The sequence below is a fragment of the Oncorhynchus gorbuscha genome, linkage group LG13, assembly GCF_021184085.1.
Source record: "Oncorhynchus gorbuscha isolate QuinsamMale2020 ecotype Even-year linkage group LG13, OgorEven_v1.0, whole genome shotgun sequence".
Lineage (NCBI taxonomy): Eukaryota > Metazoa > Chordata > Actinopteri > Salmoniformes > Salmonidae > Oncorhynchus > Oncorhynchus gorbuscha.
The window spans coordinates 29,780,646-29,806,825 of NC_060185.1; the positions used below are offsets into that span (position 1 = coordinate 29,780,646).

The 26,180-nt window shown below is 42.8% G+C and overlaps 2 protein-coding genes across 6 annotated transcripts; one reads left to right on the forward strand and one right to left on the reverse strand.

The window, feature by feature from the left end:
- Positions 1 to 568: 568 nt before the first annotated feature.
- LOC123992687 (serine-protein kinase ATM-like) lies at positions 569 to 13,095 on the reverse strand. 4 transcript variants are annotated; one of them, XR_006831294.1, is made up of 11 exons: positions 12,013 to 13,095; positions 8,553 to 8,673; positions 8,185 to 8,398; positions 7,492 to 7,965; positions 6,978 to 7,170; positions 6,713 to 6,814; positions 5,275 to 5,392; positions 4,646 to 5,184; positions 1,569 to 1,675; positions 1,329 to 1,458; positions 569 to 1,151 (listed from the first exon to the last, which is right to left on the reverse strand). XR_006831294.1 is itself a non-coding variant. In XM_046294095.1 (3 exons), the coding sequence occupies exons 1-3, from the start codon at positions 1,619 to 1,621 to the stop codon at positions 1,065 to 1,067; spliced, it is 270 nt and encodes an 89-aa protein (XP_046150051.1). In that variant the 5' UTR covers positions 1,622 to 2,093; the 3' UTR covers positions 569 to 1,064. The 4 variants fall into 4 exon arrangements, 2 of the variants coding, with proteins under 2 accessions (XP_046150051.1, XP_046150050.1); XR_006831293.1 differs by lacking the exon at positions 12,013 to 13,095 and having other exon boundaries at positions 8,553 to 8,819; XM_046294095.1 differs by lacking the exons at positions 4,646 to 5,184; positions 5,275 to 5,392; positions 6,713 to 6,814; ... (3 more) ...; positions 8,553 to 8,673; positions 12,013 to 13,095 and having other exon boundaries at positions 1,569 to 2,093.
- On the forward strand, positions 8,893 to 21,091 carry LOC123992686 (protein NPAT-like). 2 transcript variants are annotated; one of them, XM_046294092.1, is made up of 17 exons: positions 8,893 to 9,091; positions 9,312 to 9,430; positions 9,559 to 9,619; positions 9,725 to 9,803; positions 9,913 to 9,953; positions 11,092 to 11,298; positions 11,471 to 11,546; positions 14,340 to 14,460; positions 14,553 to 14,644; positions 14,776 to 14,857; positions 14,980 to 15,076; positions 15,229 to 15,348; positions 15,435 to 16,745; positions 18,476 to 18,588; positions 18,727 to 18,817; positions 18,911 to 20,205; positions 20,396 to 21,091. In XM_046294092.1, exons 1-17 carry the CDS (start codon positions 9,055 to 9,057, stop codon positions 20,474 to 20,476), a joined length of 4,023 nt encoding a protein of 1,340 aa, XP_046150048.1. In that variant the 5' UTR covers positions 8,893 to 9,054; the 3' UTR covers positions 20,477 to 21,091. The 2 variants fall into 2 exon arrangements, with proteins under 2 accessions (XP_046150048.1, XP_046150049.1); XM_046294093.1 differs by having other exon boundaries at positions 14,352 to 14,460.
- The last annotated feature ends 5,089 nt before the right edge of the window (positions 21,092 to 26,180 follow it).

The following is a 26,180-nucleotide window of genomic DNA, read 5'->3' on the forward strand; positions in this document are numbered from 1 at the left end:
ATTGACTCAAGGGAGTAGGCTCTCAATTTGTCTCTCGTACAACAGCCAATTATCTTTAACATCAGCTATTTATTATCCTATGATACAATGAACCTATACTAGAATCAAATAGATTATATATCAGACATTTGATAAATTCTGAGTAACACAAAACTACTCATATAAACATTGCATTAGAAACCTAATAATTGATTACAGTCCAGTTGAGAGAATGCTAAGACCGTGCAAAGCTATAAAGGCAAAGGGTGGCTACTTTGAAGAATCTCAAATATATTTTGATTTAACACTTTTGGTTGCTATATTATTCCATATGTGTTATTTCATAGTTTTGATGTCTTCACTATTATTCTACAATGTAGAAAATAGTAAAAATAAAGAGAACCCTTGAATGAGTAGGCGTGTCCAAACATTTGACTGGTACTGTACATCAGAGGAAAAGCGAAATGTCTAAGAAAATATTTGTTGTAGGTATAATGATTGTGTTGTGGAGAGCAGAGTAGGGGTGGCAAGTATACCATGTGACATGGTGTATACATTACACTGCAAATTCTATGCAAAATGGCTGCAAAACATCCTATTGCATAACAAAAATCCAATTATGTCAAGTGATTGATTAGTGAGGGAACCACAGATGATCAAACCCATTCTCTACCTTGATCTCCATCATAGGAATGACGACATCATATAGGTTCTTTATCGGCATGATGGGCAGGTCAAAGGGGAGGGCTTATACAGAGGAACACAAGGGACGGTAACTTCATACACCAGTAAAAGCCCAAAAGTCATTTGGAAAGTGGTTGTGTTTTATTTGATTTAACTCTTATTTTACCAGATAAGTTGACTGAGAACACATCATTTACAGCAACGACCTGGGGAATAGTTAAATAGGAAAGGAGTGGGGATGAATGAGCCAATTGGAAGCAGGGGATGATTAGGTGGCCATGAGGGTATGAGAACCAGATTGGGAATTTAGCCAGGTCACCAGGGTTAACACCCATACTCTTACATTCCATGGGATCTTTTAGTGACCACAGAGAGTCAGGAAAACCAGCACACTACACAGGCTAATGTCTCCAATCACTGCCCTCGTAGGCATTGATCGTCTCAGCTGCCTTCTGACACACCGCCAGCAGGATCCTCTGGATGGAGATCTAGAATCACAACACAAGCTGATCACAGAATCTGGATTCCTTTCCAGATTAAATGGTTTTTTAAAAACTGGGCCCAGGAAACCACTCAATTTTGTAAAGCCAAATTCTGTTCCATTGTGTTATAATAACATTCTACAGCAATTGCAACACAATTATGAGACAAGGACAGCATTTTACCAGTGTCCTGGATAAAATGGCCACCAGGGACGACTGGTGACTGGCACTGTGACATTTGCTGAAGTAGTCCAGTGTGGCGTTGATAACATTGGAGCTGAAAGAGGGTGGGATTGGGGCTGGGTCCAGTTCCCTAGAGAGAACATGGAACATATCATCACAGACAATGAAAGGTTGTGAATGCAAGTAAGTGTGGTTGTGGAGTGGGAAGGAGTGATGTGTAATGAACATTATCCTATGCACCTCCTCAGGTCCCCTCTGCCCTTCTCAGTAGCAGCCCCATCATACAGGGTCATCAACAGCTCCACCACAATGTCCGCCAGGTTACTGTGAATCAGGCAGTAGATTTGCTGTGGAAAGTCCAACAGTGATACAGAAAGTTAGGTCTGTCCGAGAGACAGACATGAAGACTGCTTTTACAGCTTCTACTGCAGGTTCACTTGGCTGCTGCTGCTGGTTGTAGTTAGCGCACCCTGAAAGGGTTGGTAGACATGGCACCACGGTTGGGCCAATTCCATTTCCATTCAGCCAATTCAGGGGATGAAGTGAAAAGGACTGGATCCCAATCCTAGTTTATACAGTGCATTCGGAAACTATTCAGACCCCATTACTTTTTCCACATTTAGTTACGTTATGGCCTTATCTTAAAACGTATTAGTGTTTTCATCTCATCAATCTACACACAATACCCCGTAATGACAAAGCAACATTTTTGCAAATGTATAAAAAATCTAAAACTAAAATGTGACATTTACATAAGCATTCAGAACCTTTACTCAGTACTTTGTTGAAGCACCTTTGGCAGCAATTACAGCCTCGAGTCTTCTTGGGTATGACGCTAAAATCTTGGCACACCTGTATTTGGGCGACAGGTAGCCTAGTGGTTCGAGCGTTGGTGACCGAAAGGTTGCAAGATTGAATCCCCACCCTTCTTTTTCAAGACCTCTGCAATCCGCCCTGGCATGCTTTCAATTAACTTCTGGGCCACATCCTGACTGATGGCAGCCCATTCTTGCATAATCAATGCTTGGAGTGTCAGAATGTGTGGGTTTTTTGTTTGTCCACCCGCCTTTTGTGGATTGACCACAAATTCTCAGTGGGATTAAGGTCTGGGGAGTTTCCTGGCCATGGACCCAAAATATCGATGTTTTGTTCCCCGAGCCACTTAGTTATCACTTTTGCCTTATGGCAAGGTGCTCCATCCTGCTGGAAAAGGCATTGTTCGTCACCAAACTGTTCCTGGATGGTTGGGAGAAGTTGCTCTCGGAGAATGTGTTGGTACCATTCTTTATTCATGGCTGTGTTCTTAGGCAGAATTGTGAGTAAGCCCACTCTCTTGGCTGAGAAGCAACTCCACACATGAATGGTCTCTGGGTGCTTTACTGTTGGCATGACACAGGACTGATGGTAACGCTCACCTTGTCTTCTCCAGACAAGCTTTTGTCCAGATGCCTAAAACAATTGGAAAGGGGATTCATCAGAGAAAATGACCTTACCCCCGTCCTCAGCAGCCCAATCCCTGTACCCTTTGCAGAATATCAGTCTGTCCCTGATGTTTTTCCTTTAGAGAAGTGGCTTCTTTGCTGCCCTTCTTGACACCAGGCCATCCTCCAAAAGTCTTCGCCTCACTGTGCGTGCAGATGCACTCACACCTACCTGCTACCATTCCTGAGCAAGTGCTGTACTGGTGGTGCCACCGATCCCTCAGCTGAATCAACTTTAGGAGACGGTCCTGGCGCATGCTGGACTTTCTTGGGCGCCCTGAAGCCTTTTTCACAACAATTGAAACACTCTCCTTGAAGTTCTTGATGATCCGATAAATGGTTGATTTAGGTGCAATCTTACTGGCAGCAATATCCTTGCCTGTGAAGCCCTTTTTGTGCAAAGCAATGATGACGGCACGTGTTTCCTTGTAGGTAACTATGGTTGACAGAGGATGAACAATGATTCCAAGCATCACCCTCTTTTTGAAGCTTCCAATCTGTTATTTGAACTCAATCAGCATGACAGAGTGATCTCCAGCCTTGTCCTCGTCAACACTCACAGCTTTGTCCTCGTCAACACTCGTCAACACACCTGTGTTAACAAGAAAATCATTGACAGGATGTCAGCTGGTGCTTTTGTGGCAGGGCTGAAATGCAGTGGAAATGTTTTTTGGGGATTCAGTTCATTTGCATTGCAAAGAGGGACTTTGCAATTAATTGCAATTCATATGATCACTCTTCATAACATTCTGGAGTATATACAAATTGCCATCATACAAACTGAGGCAGCAGACTTTGTGAAACTTTATATTTGCGTCATTCTCAAAACTTTTGGCCACAACTGTACGCTGCTCAGATAGCTGATGTTTAAAGTTAGTGAGGGAAATATAAGTCTCCAGCTTCAGCGATTTTTGCAATTCGTTCCAGTCATTGGCAGCAGAGAACTGGAAGGAAAGGCCGGCCAAATGAAGTGTTGGCTTTGGGGATGACCAGTGAGATATACCTGCTGGAGTGCATGCTACGGGTGGGTGTTGTTATTGTGACCAGTGAGCTGAGATAAGGCAGAGCTTTACCTAGCATAGACTTGTAGATGACCTGGAGCCAGTGGGTCTGGCGACAAATATGTAGCGAGGGCCAGCTGACTAGAGCATACAGGTTGCAGTGGTGGGTGGTATAAGGGGCTTTGGTGACAAAACGAATGGCACTGTGATAGACTGCATCCAGTTTGCTGAGTAGAGTATTGGAAGCTATTTTGTAAATGACATCGCCAAAGTCGAGGATCGGTAGGATAGTCAGTTTTACAAGGGTATGTTTGGCGGTGTGAGGGAAGGAGGCTTTGTTGCGAAATAGGAAGCCGATTCTAGATTTAATTTTGGATTGGAGATATGAGTCTGGAAGGATAGTTTACAGTCTAGCCAGACACCTAGGTATTTGTAGTTGTCCACATATTCTAAATCAGAACCGTGATGCTAGTCAGGCGAGCGGGTGCGGGCAGCGAATGTTTAAAAAGCATGCATTTGGTTTTACTAGCGTTTAAGAGCAGTTGGAGGCCACGGAAGGAGAGTTGGGATGGTGCCAGGTTTCCTCCAGACGTGACAGTTGCCATTCAGCCAGAGTTCAATCTTGGTTTCATCAGACCATAGAATTTTGTTTCTCATGGTCTGAGAGTCCTTTAGGTATCTTTTCGCAAACTCCAAGTGGGCTGTCATGTGCCTTGTACTGAGGTGTGGCTTCCGTCACTCCAATTCTGTCAGATCAGTAAATTCACTAAAAGTAATTTTATGGTCATACAACTTATGGGCTAAAGTATAATGTAAACTAAGCATGTGCAACTACCTGTAGAAGAGAGTGGGGTGATTGAGCAGAGTGTAGGAGAAGGACTCCAGGGTATAGCCAGGCTAGCCCAGCCCCTCTGCCACCAGGTAATCCAGGTGAGAGCTAACAAACCCCTCCACACTTCTGTAGCCCAGAACTCTGGACTCACTGCCCAGGATCTACATGGGGTGAGGGACAAACCAGGTTAACATTCAGTCTGTCAATATCATAGCATACTGATAGTAGTCAGACAGCGATACTGTATGTAGTGACGGTGGAAAGGCTGAGTTATCCACCTACACTATGAAGTGCTTTCAGTTTAAGAAACATTAATACAATACATAATTTATGAGACTGTAAATACGTGTAGCCAAATGATTTGCCCTTAGCTATTTGATGAGTGGCTCCTCTATGTTGTTCTCCTTGTAGGACTGGAAGAGGGCGAAGAGGGACTGTTTCTCACAGACGGGGCTGCAGCACAGCACCACCGACACATTCTTCAGCAGCGTGGCCTTGCGGTTAAATGTCTCGTCATTCAGGTATTCAGGAGAGCTGCTCTTCTGTGACACACACCAGGGAGAGCAGAGGAATAGTGAGATGGACTGGCCATAAAAATGTCTGTCAGAGTAACATGTGAAAGACAGGTTTACCTGGAGCCTCATCCCTTCTTAGGCTTTCAGGTAGACGTTCTCAAAGGCTGTCTGCTGGCATTTCAGAGGAAGCATCTTTCTCTTCTCCAAGCTGTCCGGTGTCATCTCCAAGAACAGCCTATGGATGGAAGAGAGCATGCATGGTAGACATGTTAAACATGTAAATATTAACTTTTTAACTTCATAGACATTAGCCTCTGTGATGGCATTAAGGCTGGTGAGAGTGTTCCATTGGTGTAATAGCTGAGGACACCATCACTCCCTTCACTTTCACCATGGAGTCAAAGGGCATCTCGTTGAAACTGAACTGCAGATACATGCTCTCAATCTCATTCAGGCTATCTTCCGCTTTCACTTGAGTTTGGTCTTGAGTCACAGCACTTTAAGCAGAGGGAAAGATTGGAGGCAGCATGAAATCTATGGAGTGGCCCAGTGGGCTAAGACACTGCTGCTCAGTGAAAAATGCTTCACAGCAGTACCTGGTTTGAATCCTGGCAGCGTCACATCCGGCCGTGATTGGGAGTCCCAAAGGGCGGCGCAAAATTGGCCCAACGTCATCCGGGTTTGGCCGGGGTAGGCCATCATTGTAAATAAGAATTTGTTCTTAACTGACTTGCCAAGTAAAATACTGACTTGCCCAAAAAAAATTTTGACACTAGCCAGGTTTTCATCAAAACTTTTTATGCGAGTAAAGTACATAACAGAAAGTGTAAAGACTGGCCTGATAGAAATAGCAAATTTGTCAGTAAAAACTTTCCAAATGTTGACAAAAACTAAAAAAATATTCTGAACAAGGTGGGATGTTTTTGTGTCAGTAAAATTAATTATGCGAGAAATGGCAGTGGAAACACCTTTATGCGCCAGTATTGATATAATAACCATCATATCGTAGTAAACTTGGAGTCATGTGAGTAAATGTTGTGTGGTCCTCCCACTACAACTCAGGAAAGCATGCATTATTAGGCCACATATTAAATAAATGAATGGTGAGTTTATTTCTCCTTTCGAATAAATATCAAGGGTCATATTCTGGTGACATGATGATCGACGCTTGGCTGCCGTTTGACAAATAAAAAGAATCTTGCTCTTATCCATAATAATGTCATCATGTAAGTAGCCTAGCAACACTGTATCTGCGAGTAGTTCGCTGGGCACATTCGCAAAACCATCAGTAGTTGAAAATTGAACTTGTATTTTTTATTCAGTATGTGGGAATTTAACCGCAAAAGTTATTTTTATATGCAATTCGTCATCACGCACAGCCTTTTATCCGCAACAAGTCAATTTGATGGAAACATCTCTGGTGGGAAAATGTGAATATTGTTTTTATGCAGATTTGAGAATATTCACATTAAAATATGTCACCAAATTAATGGAAACCTAGCTACTGATAACAATATGGTTAAATTGATCTGTTTTAGGATCCCATTTCCCTCACCTCTCAAGTTCCTTTGCTCCGAGGAGAAACATAATGCCAGCTCGGGTGTCTTTGAGGGTCAAAGGCACAAGGATTCTGCGAATTAGGTTGTGAGGAAAATCCCTGGGCAAAGAGGAATAAGACACAAACTTGTATTAGGGATGTGTTAAAACAATTACAGACATAAAACATTGTACCAAGGCAAAATAATCCCAATTAGACAACACTAGCAGAGCGGTTAAGCGTGAATAAAAATGAGATATGAGCCCAGTGATAAACTGCCCACTGCAGATGATGGGGTGTGATCTTGATCTCTCCTCTGCCTCTTCACTCTGTTCGTTCATCAGCAGCCAGCTCATGATGTTCTCCTTGATGCTGGGGGGCCCGACCCCCTCCACGGCCCTGCATGGTCCCACCCAGTGCCCAAGCTTAGGAACAGGACCTTGAGAAGGATCTGGGCCAAACACAGATCAGCAGCACTGCACACAGACAGACAGACATTGAAATGGTCATTCAGAGTTAAAAACACAACGCACTGTAGTTTGCAAAGAGTAAATTAGTAAATCAAATGTTGAGGAAGTGACTTTATATGACAGCAGAGGAACCAGCTCCTAGCCAGGCACGATGGAGGGGTACTTAGAGGTCAACACTAATGTCATCTGTAGCTTATATAGAAGCATTGTATTGTTGAGTAGGGGAACACAGAGGATATGGAGATATGAAGAGTTTGACTGCACTAAATATAAGTATATTTGGCAAGTTTATGAGCACTGAACCTTGGTGTGATAGTCTTTTCTCACCATGGTATGATGGTGTGGCTGCAGGTGGTCTCGGAAAACCTCCCAGGCCAGCTCGATGTGTCTGCACTTGCTGGGCGTGCCCTGGGGACTCTGGGTGGCTCTGAGGTGGGCCTGAGTCACATCCAGAATCTGAAGGTTACAATCTTCGCTATAGAGCTAAGAAACAGTCAAACACCCAAAACATGAAGATGAGACCAACAATACCAAAACCATCTTAAAGACAGGTGAACTATGTCAGCACAGCTCAGGTTTTAGCCTGGAAATGGTAAATGAAGTCAAGATGTGAAAATTAAGGATCTTAGATTTATCATCTGATGTCTCCAGTTAGCTCAATAAGGTTCTCCTTCACAGCAATGTGGCGCAACCCTGTGGCATATTTCTCCTGGCTCCCAAACTGGCTGATCTCAGTCACCAGGGCATCATAGAGGTTATAGAGTAGACTCTGCCATTTGGCCCAGTCCTCAGCATAGGCTCCTGGAACAGTGAGGGGTGGCATGGGCAAGAAAATATGTCAGATGGGCTGTATCAATCATGATCTAAAATGGCAAACTACTTCATCAAGGGTTTCAGTGATGAAAACACTTCACACCTGTCTGTTGTTCTACACTGTTTTTATTGTTTAACATCTAAACAGATTCGTAAGACAATGGTGTTTTTTCAGTCTTCAGACTATTCACAACATTCCAGCCATACCTGTGTCTTGTGTATTTGACCCTTGAGATGATGTACACAGAGCTGCAGGTTGAATAACTCTACTATCTCCTCTTTGAGAGTGCTGCTGGGCCTCATCTGTCTCCATACATAGAGCATAGAGGGCAGGAGCTCCTCACCCAGCCGACACACCCTCATACGGCAGTTCATGGCAGCAGACCAAGTGCTCCACAACCGACAAATGTGTCTCTCCTGCCTGGAGAGAGAACAGATCACACACAGTGTAATGGATTAAGTCTCTTGATGGCAGGTCTCACTGTTGACCAGAGGAGGCTGGTGGGAGGAGCGATAGGATGATGGGCTCATTGTAATGGCTGGAATGGAATAAACTGTGTAGGAAGACATACTACCTGAGGCCTGCATCCCAGGTGAGCTGCTTGGAGCCTTTAGATGCTCTGGTTCCAGAATGTGATGCAGCTCCTCCACTGTGTCAGGAGACCGGAGGAGTTGTCTGAAGCTATAAACCTCTTTCTGTATACAAGAACATAATGTTTTGTGCACAGATGCAAAAGCCACCACCAGTAATAACAATCATCAAAACAAACTTCAATGACAAAACGGGTATCAGCTTCTATATGTAACATCGTGGAAGTAACTTGAAATGAGCTAAAAACTGAAAGTGGACACTCCCCATTGAAACACAATTTCCCATAATGCACATCTTCCAAATATGATGGAAATTCCGGGTTACGTGTGCTCGAGTTCCCCGCCTTTTCACGAATCGTAGGATGTTGCACCCTGGATGTTTTGACCAAATGTAGCGTTACTTGCTTTATTCGTGATTAATGTATTTTTACTTGATTTTACATATAATGTAACTTGTAATTGTTGCAATAATTTGACATTGCAGCCATGTTGCTTCCGTCTGACATAGCGCGGCTCGTTTTAGGTAAGTCTGAACTGGGTCCTGTTTGTATTGCTTGCTAACCTAAAGCTACCTAGCTATGTGGAAGTGGCAGTAAGCTAGCTAACGTTAGAATACTATCTGCAATATCCTGCTGGTGATATTGCGTCCAGGGTTGCACTGTAGCAAGCCAACTCGCTGTCCTCTTACTGTGGAAAGCTACGCCTCCAATTCTGCTACTCTTGTACACTGTTTTCTTTTACAGGATACATGCAACAAGAGGGACTGTGTTCTACAAGCCAGGCATTCATTCGTGAAAGCCCCAATTTGAAGGAGTACGCAGAACACAGCTCAGATGATGCAACTATTCCTGCTTGTGTGTTTGTAAGTTTCTTTCATACTGTATATAGCTGTGCTCAACTCTTCACTGTAATGACTATATAGTTAGTGAGTTCGTTAGTGGATTAACGTTACTTAGCTAGGTAGCTAATTCATGTGTACTCCCATTGCAGTCCCTCTTTGGGAAAAACCTGACAACTATTTTGAATGAGTATGTTGCTGTCAAAGCTAAAGGTAAGCATAACCTCTGACCACTACCACTTTCAGTAAATGAGTACAAGGACTTTCACGTTTGTATTTTATTCTTGGTTGTCACACTTCCCTGCTATTTCTCCTTAGAGACGATTGAAGAGACTCAGATACCTGTCATGATGACATCATTGTGGAAAAAGCTTGATTTCACACTCAATCAAATAAAGTAAGGACCTATTTTTATCTATAAAACGGCAAAGAAAAACTTGCCAACAGATTGCTGTTTGATGGTGTCACTTTCTGACATTTTCAATTCTACGTATTTCTTTCATTAGGTCTATGCAAAACTCCCCAGCTATTATCCAGAATCAAAGACGTAAGTGCTTTATTAAATATTCTTGCACATTAAATGGTTATGGTTTTAGTACTACCTGTGAACTTGGATTTCATTGCCTCTTTTTTGTAATGTTGTGGCTCAAGCTGTCAGGCAGAGTGTTGAACTCCATGGCAGTATGACAGGGGTCCCTAATTACATTCAGCCATGGGCAGTTTTTTTCCCCCTTGGGCTGGAATATAGTAATAAATCATTTAGTGGCTGTGGTTCTGAATTTTCTGGATTCAGACTTGCTGTTGCAAGAGACATCTGTGCATGCAGGATCTACTAGCCTATCTCCTTTTAGAGACATCTGTGCATGCAGGATCTACTAGCCTATCTCCTTTTAGAGACATCTGTGCATGCAGGATCTACTAGCCTATCTCCTTTTAGAGACATTTAGAGACATCTTTTGACATCTGCATGCAGGATCTACTAGCCTATCTCCTTTTAGAGACATCTGTGCATGCAGGATCTACTAGCCTATCTCCTTTTAGAGACATCTGTGCATGCAGGATCTACTAGCCTATCTCCTTTTAGAGACATCTGTGCATGCAGGATCTACTAGCCTATCTCCTTTAGAGACATTTTAGAGACCTCTGTGCATGCAGGATCTACTAGCCTATCTCCTTTTAGAGACCTCTGTGCATGCAGGATCTACTAGCCTATCTCCTTTTAGAGACATCTGTGCATGCAGGATCTACTAGCCTATCTCCTTTCAGTTGCTGCTCAGTCGCTTGTGACGCTGCCACTTGTTCACAAATCAGCAGTCAATAGTAATTTAATGTAATTCTTTCATCGTCATTGCAAACATTGTCTAAACATTAGGCAGACTGCTGGCTGGCTATATGGCAGCATAACTATAAAGATTACATCAAACAAAACACGTTGTTTTGAACACTGCAAATTGAATGCAAGAATCCCAAACAGAGTATTTGATAAAAACATAATCATTTTAAACCTTCATTACATTGGTATACAATCATATATTCCTCTCTGTTTATGAGTAGGAATACTAATTTCCAGGTAATTTTACAATATTTTATGTCAAAGCGATTTGACATAAAATAAATTCACCCACGGGCTGTCTATTGGGGAAACCTGCTGTATGATGTGATTCATAAACCTATTTCCTCTGCAGTCCGCACACGTAATGGGATCGTGAACATGAGGGGGCGGCAGAGAGCCTTGTCATCAACGCAGTCCCCCAGCTCTGGGTTTCTGTCATCGTCGGCCCAGGGCATCGCCACCCCAGTCTGCTACAGCTCCCAGCAGAACAGACCCTCCCCCATCTGCGGCACACAGCCCCAGATCCAAGATGGAGGACGTCTGCTTATTAATGTGAACCGTAAGTAAACTCATCCATGAGCAGCAGTGCACTGGGGAAGGTTGTTACAGTAGGTGTCTATCACATCTCATTTTAACTGGCAATTGCTGTCATCATTATGAACATTAATACCAACTTATAGGAAAGAATGTCAAAGCTTCATTGAATAATTGACACTTGCTTTTTATTACAGGGGAGTCACCTTTGCAAATAACGGTTCCAGACAACCGGTTAACCACAGGACCATTATCCCCAGGGCGTCGGAAATGGTAAGATAGTCATTCTCATCTATTTGTTTACTTCTTTGTAAGTTCTTCTTACCCATGTGTAGATTGTAGCGATGTACCAATTCAACTGTGTGCATTTTTCCCAATTTTAAAATGTTTAAAGATACACGTGCATCGGACGGTGGACCCCAAACTGACCCAAATGTAGCATGCATTAGTCAGAAAACCAATTAAATTGGCGCTTCACTAATATGTTTTGCTCATATTAAGTTATTTTTCTACCTCATCTTTGGTGATAACTGCTTCAGTATCGAACTGCATGTGCCTTCAGAAAGTAAGTTGACTTATTCCACATTTTGTAGTTACAAATGGAATTCAAATGGAAATTGATTTTTTTTCTCACCCATCTACAGGCAACACACCATAATGACCAAGTGGAGAGAATAAACATTTTTTTTTTTTTTTTTAACTATTTTATGAAAATGAAATACGAAAATATATAATTTACCTGAGTATTCACACTCTTGAGTCAATAGTTTGTAGAAGCACCTTTGGTGGCAATTACAACTTTGAGTCGTCTTGGGCAGGTCTGTATCAGCTTTTCCCATCTGGATTTGGGGATTTTTCTCCCATTCTTCCTTGTAAATTTTCTCAAGCTGGGGAGCGGTGGTGAACAGCAATCTTCAAGTTCAAGTCCACAGGTTTTCAATGCAATTCATGTCTGGGCTTTGGCTGGGCCACTCAAGGACTTAAACATTCTTGTTCTGTAGCCATTCCAGTGTTGCTTTGGCTGTATGCATGATGTCATTGTCCTGTTGGAATGTAAATCTTCGCCCCGTCTGTCGTTTGCACTTTGAAGCTGGTTCTCATCAAGGATTTTCATGTATTTGGCTCCATTCATTGTTCCCTCTATCCTTACCAGTCTTCCAGTCCCTGTTGCTGAAAAGCATCCCCATAGCATACTGGTAGGGACGGTGTTAGACGGGTGATGAGCTGTGCCTGGTTTTCTCCAGACATATCGCTTTGCGTTCAGGCCAAAGAGTTTAAGTTTTGTCTCATCAGACCACAATCTTTTGCCTTATGCTCTGAGTCTTTCATGTGCCTTTTTGCAAACTCTGGGCGTGCTGTCATGTGCCTTTTTCTCAGGAGTGGCTTTGGTCTAGCCACTCCCATAAAGCACAGATTGGTGAAGTGCTGTAGAGAGTGTTTCTGGCAGGTTCTCCCTTCTCATCCAAAGAACCGTCAGAGTTGGGTTCTTGTTCACCTCCCTGACCAAGGTCTTTCTTGCCCGCTTGCTTAATTGGTCAGATGGCCAGCTCTAAACAGTCTGGGGTAGTTCCATTTTCCAATAATGTGCTCTTGGAAACTTGCAACTCTCTATAAATGGTTTCATACCCTTCCCATCAAAATAATATCTCAGATCTACAGACAGTTCCTTGAACTTCATGTTATAGTTGCTGTTTTGACATGCACTGTCAACTGTGGGACCTCATATATACAGGTGTGTTTTTATAAATCATGTCCAAATAATTGAATTGGCCACAAGTGGACTTGGATGCACCTCTAAGCTCAATTTGGAGTGTCATAGCAAAGGGGTATGAATACCTATATTTCTGTATATCATTTTCAATAAATTTGCAAAAATTTCTAAAAACATGTTTTCACTTTGTCTTTATGGGGTATTATGTGTAGATGGGTGAGAGAGAATCTATTTAATCCATTCTGAATTCAGGTTGTAAAATGTGGAATAAGTGGAATAAGTCAAGGTTATGAATACTTGGCCTCCCGGGTGGCGCAGTGGTTAAGGGTGCTGTACTGCAGCGCCAGCTGTGCCATCAGAGTCCCTGGGTCGCGCCCAGGCTCTGTCGTAACCGGCCGCGACCGGGAGGTCCGTGGGGCGACGCACAATTGGCCTAGCGTCGTCCGGGTTAGGGAGGGCTTGGTCGGTAGGGATGTCCTTGTCTCATCGTGCACCAGCGACTCCTGTGGCGGGCCGGGCGCAGTGAGCGCTAACCAAGGTTTCCAGGTGCACGGTGTACCCTCCGACACATTGGTGCGGCTGGCTTCTGGGTTGGATGCACGCTGTGTTAAGAAGCAGTACGGCTGGTTGGGTTTTGTATCGGAGGACGCATGACTTTAAACCTTCGTCTCTCCCGAGCCCGTATGGGAGTTGTAGCGATGAGACAAGATAGTAGCTACTACAACAATTGGATACCACGAAATTGGGGAGAAAAGGGGTAAAATTCACACACACAAAAAAAAAAAATGACGAATACTTTCTGAAGGTACTGTAACTATTGACAGTAAATGATCTACAATTAATTTTTGCATGCCGAACAACACCAGGCAATATCAGTAGCCCAGTCGAACTGCGCGCTGATCAACGCGAGGTAGGCGGCCTGTTCTTGAACTTCCATATCTGTGTGGCACCTTCAGCATTAAAATACTACAATGGCTTGCGTGATATTAGGCTTCATTAGTTGTGGCAACCTATGTCATTTGCTAAGTTATTGTTATCTATGCGCTGTTGAAAATTCTGTTTTAGTAAGCTACTGGTACGCAACTCTTATCTGGCTGTATCTGCTGAATGGGGCTTACAATAGATTTTATTTTGAGATGGGAGTAAAATCTAAAGTTGTGCTATATAATCGTTGGCTGTGTCATAGCTAATTTTGCTATGTCCAAACCGAATCGCACTGACTCGTTTCAAACTAAAACGTATCGTTCTTGTAACATATTGGAGCCCATGTATCTAGATGCGTATCGAATTGTCTTGAAATGGAAAGATGCATATCCTTAGTAGATTGAGTTATGATAAAAGAGTAATCTTCCCAGTGACTCCCCCAGGAGGAGAGGTGGGGGCTCCAGTGGATCCGGTGGGACTGGAAGAGCCAACATGGCCAGTAGCCTGACATCAGAGCCCCAGAGTGAAGAGGCAGTCACAGAGAATTTCCCTGTGAGTACAAAACAAAGTTAATACTCTGCATTTGAAACACTGCTAAACCCAGTTGACTGATGTGAATTTATCATTAAATTGTGTTTTTGCAGCAAATGTTGATACAAAATGCAAGAGAGAGGATTCTAAATGACAAGTCCTTACAAGAGAAGCTTGCTGAAAACATCAACAAAATTCTAGCAAGGTAATAATAAAAGTAGATATTCTTGAGTAACATTTGAACAGTACCGACTTCATTACGTATTACATTTGGCTGTTGGGTAGAGTAGATATTATTTCTTACCTGTGCATGTGTTTCTTACTCTCTACTTGTAGTGATGTCAGTCCTCAGGCTTTAAAGGCATCATGCAGCACCATGGAGCCTGACCAGTCAATAGATGAAATTCTGGGCCTGCAGGTAATGTCATGTTCTGACAGACTTGCTATAACCCCATTTCTCCATTCGAACTCGCAGAACATTGTCCGTCTTTAGTGCATAGTGTGGATTTGTGCTTTCTACTGACGTTTTACTCTGTGCAGGGGGAGATTCATATGTCTAATGATGTTATACAAGACATCTTGGAGCAGACAGAGTCCGACCCAGCCTTCCAGGCTCTTTTTGACCTCTTTGATTACGGTAAACATTTTAATCTTTGCTGATGATTTAATCTAGATCATGTGCAGGATTTTGTTGCTCCTGACAATGCATGAAGTGGGTCTGGTGATTGTTTGACTAAGCTTTTATAAAATGTAATTATTCCACTAAATCTCTTGATTCTTTGCATTAAGGCAAAAGCAAAACCAGTGAGGATACTGAACAAGGAGCTGGGAACGTGAGCAATACCACCACAGAGAATGGTGAGACTGAGACTAGATGTATTGACGGCTCTCCTGAGACTGGAGACCCAGGTATGGACAAAATCCTCATGACCTTTTAAATAATGCCTGTTGGAATCATATACTAAACATTATTGATGCTTCAATGCTTTTTTTAGGCACTGGGCCTGAAAACTTGACATGTGGACAAGAAAATAGAGTAACAAAGTCCAGTCAAGAGCCCAAGAGTAAGAAAACAAGGAAATCTGCACCTCCTGTTTCAAGCACTTCAAAGGCAACTCCTGGACCCAGTAGCAGAGGGTTGAGAAATGGAGCTATCTCAACAACTCCTGGACTCAGTAGCAGAGGGTTGAGAAATGGAGCTAGCTTAACAACTCCTGGATCCAGTAGCAAAGGGGTGAAAAGTGGAGATATTGCAACTCGACCCTCAGCACGTATTGATCAACTTACCGCCGCTGCTTCTTCTGCCGCAAAGGACTCTGATAGGGTTGACTCAGGCTCCATCTTTAATCCGGATGTATCAGGCGTGGATATAGACGAACCTCTCAATACCCCCCTTGACAGTATAGCTCCGCCAGATGTCTTTGAGCCAGTCAGACAGGAGAGTAGAACAATTCCTCCAGCGTCGGCATGCAACACACCTTCATCTGAAACCAGGACGGTCTCTGCTGTGAAAAACATATTAGGCAATGAGAACACAGTGGGGGCTGATGGTAGACAAGTGATGGATAACCAAGCTTCACTTCTTAACTCCTCACCTGCCCTGTCCAATTCCATGCCAATGCTGGATCAGTCAAACAAGGCTCCCATACAGGCCTCTAACCTGCCTCATAGGAATATTACCCCTCCCAGCAGTGTAGGAATTTCACAACCTCTACCACAGACCATACACTCTATGGCTGTCCCCTCAGTTACAACTCCTGCTGCCCCAACCTTCAACCCAAACCCCAACCCTACAGGCAAGGAAGTAGACCCCAGTAAGATTGTTGCCCTGAAAATCATAATCAGCGATGAGCAGGAGGAGCCCTCCAGTGACTCTGCCCTGAACCAGGCTGTGTCCAGCATCACTGGGGATAGGATCCCAACCATCTTCCTCTCCTCTCCCACCAAGTCACCTGCTAAGGCCCCGGCCCTCTGTGGAGCCCCAATGGCTCAGGAGGAGACTGTGCAGGCGGTGAGCAGTTTACAGAGGACAGAAGTCCTCCTGCCAGCAGAGACCAATCCTCTTAGTGGGAAAGCAGGGGATGTGGCAGCATTGGCAGGGACGTCATCTGCGTTGACACAGCCTGGCTACTACATTCAGCTGCCCTTTGATTCAGCCACATCCACCAACAGCTACATCTTAGTGACAGACACAACAGCTACAGACCCCCAGTCCAACAAGGTGATATTACCCAGTGGCGCCCCACAGGTACAGACTGTACCCCCTACCTCATATACTCTGGCCACTCCACCCTGCTATTCCCCTGGTAAGACTGCATATAAATACTTAAAGATGCACTATTCAAAATCACTCACCATTTTCTGGTTGCTAAAATTCTAATAGTTCACCTAATTTCAGTTTGAAATATATTTTCCTTAACCAAAAATATTGTGTATTCAGCTTTTTGAAGCTGGTGTACAAAACCGAAAATAAAAGATGCTAAAATGAAACTTTGTCTCTTTTGAACGTCAGCCATTTGACCTTCGGTTGATCCGCATGGCAGAGTCGACTCTTTTCCGGCTTACAGACTGGTCGTCAGTTGCCGAGTCATCTAAGAACAGGAAGCATAGAAATGGTGCACTTAAACAGATATACTGCTTGTTAGACTTGCTTTCAATAAGTGACAGATCTATAACACACACTTTTATTTGAATTTGGTTGGGCCGCCTAAAAAGTTACATATTGTGTGACAAATTAATGCGAAGAGTCACATTTTGTATTACGACGCATACCTTTTCTGGCCATTTACCATCCTAAAAATTAGAAATAAGCTAAGGCTTTGATTTCTGGTTAAACAGATAGAAAAGGAGTCTTAGAAAACAAACTAGAATAGGTCTTAAGGTATTAGAAATACATCAAAACAAGACTTATTTCAACACTTTTGTATGTCGTTTTGGAGAAATTGTTCTGCCTTCTGTAAGTTTAAGAAACATTGCAATGTGCCTCTTGAGGGAAGATAATGAACATTCAGAAGTAACAAGAAAAGGCAGACCTTCTGTAGCTCAGTTGGTAGAGCATGGCGCTTGTAACGCCAGGGTAGTGGGTTCGATCCCCGGGACCACCCATACGTAGAATGTATGCACACATGACTGTAAGTCGCTTTGGATAAAAGCGTCTGCTAAATGGCATATATTATGAATTAGTTAGGGTGCTTTTACTGTTAAACGTTTTTGTTAAGTGATTAAAATGTGAATTTCTGAAATATCGTCAATGGAATTTCTATTATTCAATTGGCTACAATGAGAAATCATAGTAGCCACAAACCACACTTTGGTTCACAAGATTGAACAGCACAGTTCAGTAGAGAATAGTATATAGTTCAGTAATGTAGAATTCAGTACAATTAGGAAAAGTAGAATACAGTACAGCACACTAGAGTTGAGTACACTAATATGCAGTACTTTGATGTCCAAACTTGTGAAACAGACGTTTATGATTGGTTCAAATTTGGTCCGGTCCTGACCAACCAAATTTGGTCTTGTTTGGGGGCAGAGCTCATTAAAATTATAGCCAGTTTGTAGAATAATACCCAAGTATGCAATGTGTAACTATTTAGGATACACCACCAGGAATAGAATGATATTCATATCCATAATTATGCATTTCTGTGTAGTACAGATCAGGGATCCATTATGAAATTCCGTTACCTCAATTCCGTTACAGTGTGTAAATCCACTTCACTTACTGCAGTTCAATAACCAAAAGAGAGTCAATAACTGACACCTCATTCTTTCTGCAGGCATCATTGAATTCTTAATTCAGAGAATATATTTAAACATTTTGGGGAAAAGTAGATTTAAAAAACGAAGGGATGTTTTACCGAAATTCTGTTACCAAACTTTGCATCTGCACAGTTCTTGCAGTACACTTAATTTATTAACATTTTCTGTGTAAATTGTTAAAAGTAGACTTTGTGCATGCTGTTGTATGCTTTGTTAAACTTTGAAATCGATGTTTTTTTGTTTGGGAAATGTCTAACCAGTTATATCCTCCCAGGATCTAGACTCATCATATCTTCACCAGTTCAGCCCATGCTGCAAAGCATGGTGGTTCCTGTATCTGTTGTTGGGCAGAACAATGCAACACAGTTCTCAGTAGTTCCTAATCAGGTAAGCATTCCGTCTCTTTTTTAAATCTTTTTTTTTTTTTTTACTGTTTTACATATTTGCATTTAATCCTTTTCTTGAACCAATAGGCTAATTTAGCTACAACAACATGTGCATCTAGTGATCATTTGTTTGTTTCAGTTGATAGCCATGCCTAGCCCTGCTTCAGCAAAGCAGCCAGCAGCAGTGAATACCGACCCTAAACTGGCTCCCAAGGACACCGCAGTCTCAGGTAAAGAATGGTGTTCAGTCCTCCATGTCATTGTCTGTTTACTGTTATCCTGTAATTTATGCACAAATGTTGTTGCTTGCTTGTACATTTCAGGAAAAACGGGAGCTTCTGGATCGAATATAGTTACAAAGCAGGTCCACCCGCAATCCTCTGAAAGCACAGGGCAGCAGAAGGGAGCAGTTGGCTCGAGCCCCAGCCATAGGAGGATGCTTTGCTTTGATGGGTCTGCTGGTGAAACTTCCACCTCCAAAGCTACAGCTACTGCTGTATTGCCTGTCCAACAGGTGGAGAAAGAGATGCCTAAATCTGCCTCTGCTATCTTGGGGAGCAGCAGGCCAAAAAGGAGAATAGAGACTGTAAGATGTACAGACAACACTCAGACATCATGGACCGGAACAGAGATGGAGATATCCTCCACTGTCCAAAAGCAGAAAGAAGCTGCGAAAAAGACCCCTTCAAAGAGGGACGCAGATCAAAATGCTAGAGGTCAAAGTGCAAGTACCAGTAGATCTCAGAGTGCTGGTAGCAGTAGGACTGATGCTTCACAGTCAGAGTCCAGGAAGAGATCTCAATCAGCAGACAATAACGATAATGGTGGAGCTGGACCTAAGGATGCCCAGAGCTCCAGGTCCTCTTCTGATCACAGACTGAGATCAGGGAGCAGGAAAGAGAAAGACTCATATAGACAAGAGCCTACTGAGAAATCTCCTGCCAAAGAGCGGGAGGGACGGACAGAGAAAAGGACATCTTCTCAGGATCCCCCTCATGTCACTGCCAATAAGGAGAATGAGCTGGAGGGGGGAAGGCGAGAGCAGCAGCCCACACCAGCACCAAGAGCATTCAGCCCGGCCCCCCAAACCCCTGTCCCCCAGGCTTGCTCCAGCAAATTCCCCTCCAAGACCAGCCCACTGACCAAGCAGGCAGCTGAAATGCTCCACAACATCCAGGGTCTAAACCCTCCCTCCACACCTCCTAAGAAGCCTGGCATGGGCTGTCTGGAGCTGCCTCTTCCTCGGACCCCTGGCCGTCTCCAGGAGTCTCTATACTGCCCCAGGACCCCTGCACGTCAGAAGCTAGACAGAAACGGAGAGGGCACCCCCAGGCACCTGGTCCCTCCCACCACCCCGGACCTTCCCTCCTGCAGCCCAGCCAGCGAAGCAGGGAGTGAAAACAGCATCAACATGGCGGCTCACACACTGATGATCCTATCCCGAGCCGCCATTGCCAGGACAGGCACCCCACTGAAAGACAGCTTGCGCCAGGAGGGGGCTGGAGCAGTGACCCCTGTAGCCTTCAAGAGCAAGAAGCGCAAGCAGCCTGAGCCCCTGGCCAGCCCGCCAGCAAAGAAAGATATCTCAGGTTCATCTGGCAGTAAGAAGAAAGCAAAGGTGAATTTTCTATTCAATCTGTGTATCTTAATCTCTTCTGAGGTTAATAATTGAATGTGATTGCATCAACCCAGTCATAGATATTTGGCATAATCTCCTGCATTAAATGTGAACTCTGTTTCCTTCTTTGCTTGTATAATGAGAAAGCACATTAACACCACTGCATCTCTTTATGATGTGTACCCCTCAGAAACAACAGAAACTAATGGATTCCTTCCCCGATGACTTGGATGTGGATAAGTTCCTGTCTTCACTGCATTATGATGAGTGATGGGTTGAGTTATAGCAGTTGGACAATGAGATGAGAATCTCCCAAACACTACCTACCTACTCTCCAGGAATTGAACAAGCCATAATTTACTGTCACAGTGCCTATGGTTAAATCATAGGTGTTAGGCACCTGTGGCCTAGTGGAGCATGTCCTCAGCTATTATTTTTTCTTCGTTGGTATGCCTGCTTGTAGTGTTTGTCCTACATCCTTTGGCGTAACAACTAATTATACATGTGATGTATATACTGTATAGACCTTATTGCAGAAATGCTAGATTGAGAGCACTTTGGTTCCATTCAAGGACTGTAATGTTAAGAATGGTTTCCCAATCTTGTATTAATAATTTCAAGAATTCAACCCTTTTTCAATATTTCACTGTGTCTAAACTTTAAATGATCCACCCAACAAACTATGGCTGTGGTTAGATAGGCAGCACAATTCTGATCTTTATTTCACTAATTGGTATTTTGACCAGATCAGGTGTGAAAAAGATTGGTCAAAAAGACCAATTAGTGGGAAAAAATATCAGAATTGGGCTGCGTGGTGTGTGTAAAATACATTTGTGCAGATGTTTTCTTTACTATTGATTTTAAATTAAATCTTGTTTTAGAAAAATCTAGTTTCATTTAATATTGTTTCTGTGCAGGTAAAAACTGACCGGTTTTCAGTCCAAAGCAAAATATCACTATCAGAACACAGTCTGATAACCCAATCTGTGAAATTCACTATAACCAAATTAATATTGCACCATTTGATTCACTTGAGTTAATTACTACTATATAATAGGCTTATATCATCACAGTGATAGACTGCTGTGCCAGTAGAGATTCTTCTAAGGTACTGTATCTCAGTGCTAGTGGCATCACTACAGACCCTGGTTTGATTCCAGGCTGTATCACAACCGTCCCTGATTGGGAGTCCCATGGGGCGGTGCACAATTGGCCCAGAGACATTAGGGTTTGGCCGTAGTAGGCCGTCATTGTAAATAATAATTTTTTCTTAACGGACTTGCCTAGTTATATAATATACAATATTTTGTCATTTCATTAGTTCATTGTTTATTTCGTCCCAAAATATTTTGCATGTAAGCAATCAAGTTTAAGACATGTAACTTTCAAAATACAAGTCTTGCCCATATGATGCATTTTGCATCATATGATGCTGTGTCTTGGTAAGCCATTTTGGCCTTGTGTTTTAGGTTATTGTCCTACTGAAAGGTGAATTTGTCTGTCTGTTGGAAAGATTTTCCTCTAGGATTCTGCCTGTGCTTAGCTATGTTCAGTTTCTTTTTATCATAAAAAAAACTTGAGTCCTTACAGATGATAAGCATATCAATAACATGCTCGAAATTTGAAGTGGTACTCAGTGATGTTGGATTTGCCCTAAACAACGCTTTGTGTTAAGTTATTTGCCACATTTCTTTGCAGTTATACTGTAGTGCCTTATTGAAAACAGGATGCATGTTTTGGAATATTTTAATTCTGTACAGGCTTCCTTTTCACTCTGTCATTTAGGTTAGCATTGTGGAGTAACTAAAATGTTTATCCATCCTCAGTTTTCTCCTATCACAGCCATTCAACTCTAACTGTTTCAAAGTCACCATTGGCCTCATGGTGAAATCCCTGAGCGGTTTCCTTCCTCTCCGTCAACTGAGTTAGGAAGGACGCCTGTATCTTTGTAGTGGCTGGGTGTATTAATACACAATCCAAAGTGTAATTAATAACTTCACCATGCTAAAAGGTATATTCAATGTCTGCTTTTTTTTTTACACATCTACCAATATGTGCCCTCTTTGGAAAACACCTCTGGTCTTTGTGGTTTTATCTGTTTTTGAAATTCACTGCTTGACTGAGGGACCTTGCAGATAATTGTATGTGTGGGGTTTTAAACACTATTGCACACATTGAATCCATGCAACTTATGTGACTTGTTAATTAAGCACATTTTTACTCCTGGACTTATTTAGGCTTGCCATAACGAAGGGGTTGAATGCTTATTGACTCAAGACATTTCATTTTTAATTAATTTGAAACATTTTCTAAAAATGTAATTCCACTGACATTATGGGGTATTTTGTATAGGCCAGTGACAATCTCAATTTTAAATTCAGGCTGTAACACAGCAAAAAAAAAAAAAAGTCTAGAGGTGTGAATAATTTCTGAAGGCACTATGTATGGATAAAGTGACTAGGCAACAGACTAGATGATTAAACAGTAGCAGCAATGTATGCAAAGAGTCAAGAGTTAGTGCAAAAAGGGTCCATACAGATAGTTATCCAAATACAATGGGGCAAAAAAGTATTTAGTCAGCCACCAATTGTGCAAGTTCTCCCACTTAAAAAGACGAGAGGCCTGTAATTTTCATCATAGGTACACTTCAACTATAACAGACAACATGGGAGAGAAAAATCCAGAAAATCACATTTGTAGGATTTTTAATGATTTTATTTACAAATTATGGTGGAGAATAAGTATTTGGTCACCCACAAACAAGCAAGACCTGTAACTTCTTCTTTAAGAGGCTCCTCTGTCCTCCACTCGTTACCTGTATTAATGGCACCTGTTTGAACTTGTTATTTTAAAATACCCCTGTCCACAACCTCAAACAGTCACACTCCAAACTCCACTATGGCCAAGACCAAAGAGCTGTCAAAAGACACCAGAAACAAAATTGTAGACCTGCACCAGACTGGGAAGACTGAATCTGCAATAGGTAAGCAGCTTGGTTTGAAGAAATCAACTGTGGGAGCAATTATTAGGAAATGGAAGACATACAAGACCACTGATAATCTCCCTCGATCTGGGGCTCCACGCAAGATCTCACCCCGTGGGGTCAAAATGATCACAAGAACGGTGAGCAAAAATTCCAGAACCACACGGGGGGACCTAGTGAATGACCTGCAGAGAGCTGGGACCAAAGTAACAAAGCCTACCATCAGTAACACACTACGCCGCCAGGGACTCAAATCCTGCAGTGCCAGACGTGTCCCCCTGCCTTCTGTAGCTCAGTTGGTAGAGCATGGCGCTTGTAACGCCAGGGTAGTGGGTTCGATTCCCGGGACCACCCATACATAGAATGTATGCACATATGACTGTAAGTCGCTTTGGATAAAAGCGTCTGCTAAATGGCAAATTATTTATTTATTAAGCCAGTACATGTCCAGGCCCGTCTGAAGTTTGCTAGAGAGCATTTGGATGATCCAGAAGAAGATTGGGAGAATGTCATATGGTCAGATGAAACCAAAATATAACTTTTGGTAAAAACTCAACTTGTTGTGTTTGGAGGACAAAGAATGCTGAGTTGCATCCAAAGAACACCATACCTACTGTGAAGCATGGGGGTGGAAACATCATGCTTTGGGCCTGTTTTTCTGCAAAGGGACCAGGACGACTGATCCGTGTAAAGGAAAGAATGAATGGGGCCATGTATCGTGAGATTTTGAGGGAAAACCTCCTTGCATCAGCATTGAAGATGAAACGTGGCGGTGTCTTTCAGCATGACAATAATTCCAAACACCCCAGGTCAACGAAGGAGTGGCTTCGTAAGAAGCATTTCAAGGACCTGGAGTGGCCTAGCCAGTCTCCAGATCTCAACCCCATAGAAAATCTTTGGAGGGAGTTGAAAGTCCATGTTGCCCAGCAACAGCCCCAAAACATCACTGTCTAGAGGTGGTCTGCATGGAGGAATGGGCCAAAATACCAGCAACAGTATGTGAAAACCTTGTGAAGACTTACAGAAAACATTTGACCTCTGTCATTGCCAGCAAAGCGTATATAACAAAGTATTGAGAAACTTTTGTTCTTGACCAAATACTTATTTTCCACCATAATTTGCAAATACATATATTAAAAATCCTACAATGTGATTTTCTGGATTTTTTTTCTAATTTTGTCCCACTGTACATACACACGAACAGTAGGTATCCTACGCACATACTTTATCACTATCCAGCCGACAAAGATTAGGGAGACCTTGGGAAGCACTCCCTGTCCTCCCTCAAATCTCTGAGCCCCTAGCAAGTCCGGCACTAAATTTGTCTCAGACAGTCTGTGTTTAAGATACTACAAAGACATTTTGTACAGAGATATAATTTTACTGACTAAACCTACAGACCTCATTACTAGTAACTTTATGATTCTAATACATTTCATACAATTATATGGTTTCAGGGTGGAATATTCTAAGCATTACTTTAAACATATAAGTTCCATTATCAAGAGCGAAAACAACAATGTCACTGAGCGAAACACCCATTGCAAAAAAAGTTTGATGCCCCACCCCCAATTAATTACAAAAACAACATGGTTTATCACTACCGAATTTGAATTGCAGAATGGCACCCATGTTCCCCTGCTTTCCATATAGTGCACTAGGTTTGAGCAGGGCCCATAGAGGGAAATAAATAACCTTACTTTTTTATTTAACCAGGTAGGCTAGTTGAGAACAAGTTCTCATTTACAACTGCGACCTGGCCAAGATAAAGCAAAGCAGTGCAATACAAACAACACAGAGTTACACATGGAATAAACCAACACAGTCAATAATACAATAAAAAAGTCTAAATACAGTGTGTACAAATGAGGTAGGATAAGGGAGGTAAGGCAATAAGTTGGCCATGGTGGCAAAGTAATTACAATATAGCAATTAAACACTGGAGTGATAGATGTGCAGAAGATGAGTTTACAAGTAGAGACACTAGGGTGCAAAGGAGCAAAATAGATAACAGTATGGGGATGAGGTTGTTGGATGGGCTAATTACAGGTGCAGTGATCTATGAGTTGCTCTGACAGCTGGTGCTTAAAGCTAGTGAGGGAGATATGAGTCTCCAGCTTCAGTGATTTTTGCAGTTCGTTCCAGTCATTGGCAGCATAGAACTGGAAGGAAAGGTGGCCAAAGGAGGAATTGGCTTTGGGGGTGACTGGTGAAATATACCTGCTGGAGCGCGTGCTATGGGTGGATGCTGCTATGGTGACCAGTGAGCTGAGATAAAACGGGGCTTTACTTAGCAAAGACTTATAGATGACCTGGGGCCAGTGGGTTTGGCGACGAATATGAAGCGAGGGCCAGCCAACGAGAGCATACAGGTTGCAATGGTGGGTAGTATATGGGGCTTTGGTGTCAAAACAGATGGCACTGTGATAGACTGCATCCAATTTGCTCAGTAGAGTGTTGGAAGCTATTTTGTAAATGACATTGCCGAAGTCGAGGATCGGTAGGATAGTCAGTTTTACAAGGGTATGTTTGGCAGCATGAGTAAAGAATGCTTTGTTGTGAAATAGGAAGCTGATTCTAGATTGAATTTTGGATTGGAGATGCTTAATGTGAGTCTGGAAGGAGAGTTTACAGTCTAACCAGACACCTAGGTATTTGTAGTTGTCCACATATTCTAAGTCAGAACCCGTCCAGAGTAGTGATGCTGGGCGGGCGGGCAGGTGTGGGCAGCAATCGGTTGAAGAGCATGCATTTAGTTTTACATGCATTTAAGAGCAGTTGGAGGCCATGGAAAGAGAGTAGTATGGCATTGAAGCTTGTCTGGAGGATAGTTAACACAGTGTCCAAAGAAGGGCCAGAAGTATACAGAATGGTGTCGTCTGTGTAGAGGTGGATCCAGAGAGTCATCAGCAGCAAGAGTGATGTCATTGATGTATACAGAGAAGAGTCGGCCCGAGAATTGAACCCTGTGGCACCCCCATAGGTCCGGACA

Bases quoted from the DNA above. Each gene is read 5' to 3' on its own strand.
- LOC123992687 (XM_046294094.1), bottom strand. From the start codon at position 1,556: ATGTTCATTACACATCACTCCTTCCCACTCCACAACCACACTTACTTG. The intron at 1,152-1,328 runs GTAAAATGCTGT...TTGTGATTCTAG, and splicing joins CCATTTTATCCAGGACACTG to ATCTCCATCCAGAGGATCCT.
- LOC123992686 (XM_046294092.1), top strand. From the start codon at position 9,055: ATGTTGCTTCCGTCTGACATAGCGCGGCTCGTTTTAG. The intron at 18,589-18,726 runs GTAAGCATTCCG...TGTTTGTTTCAG, and splicing joins TCTCAGTAGTTCCTAATCAG to TTGATAGCCATGCCTAGCCC. The intron at 20,206-20,395 runs GTGAATTTTCTA...TGTACCCCTCAG, and splicing joins GCAGTAAGAAGAAAGCAAAG to AAACAACAGAAACTAATGGA.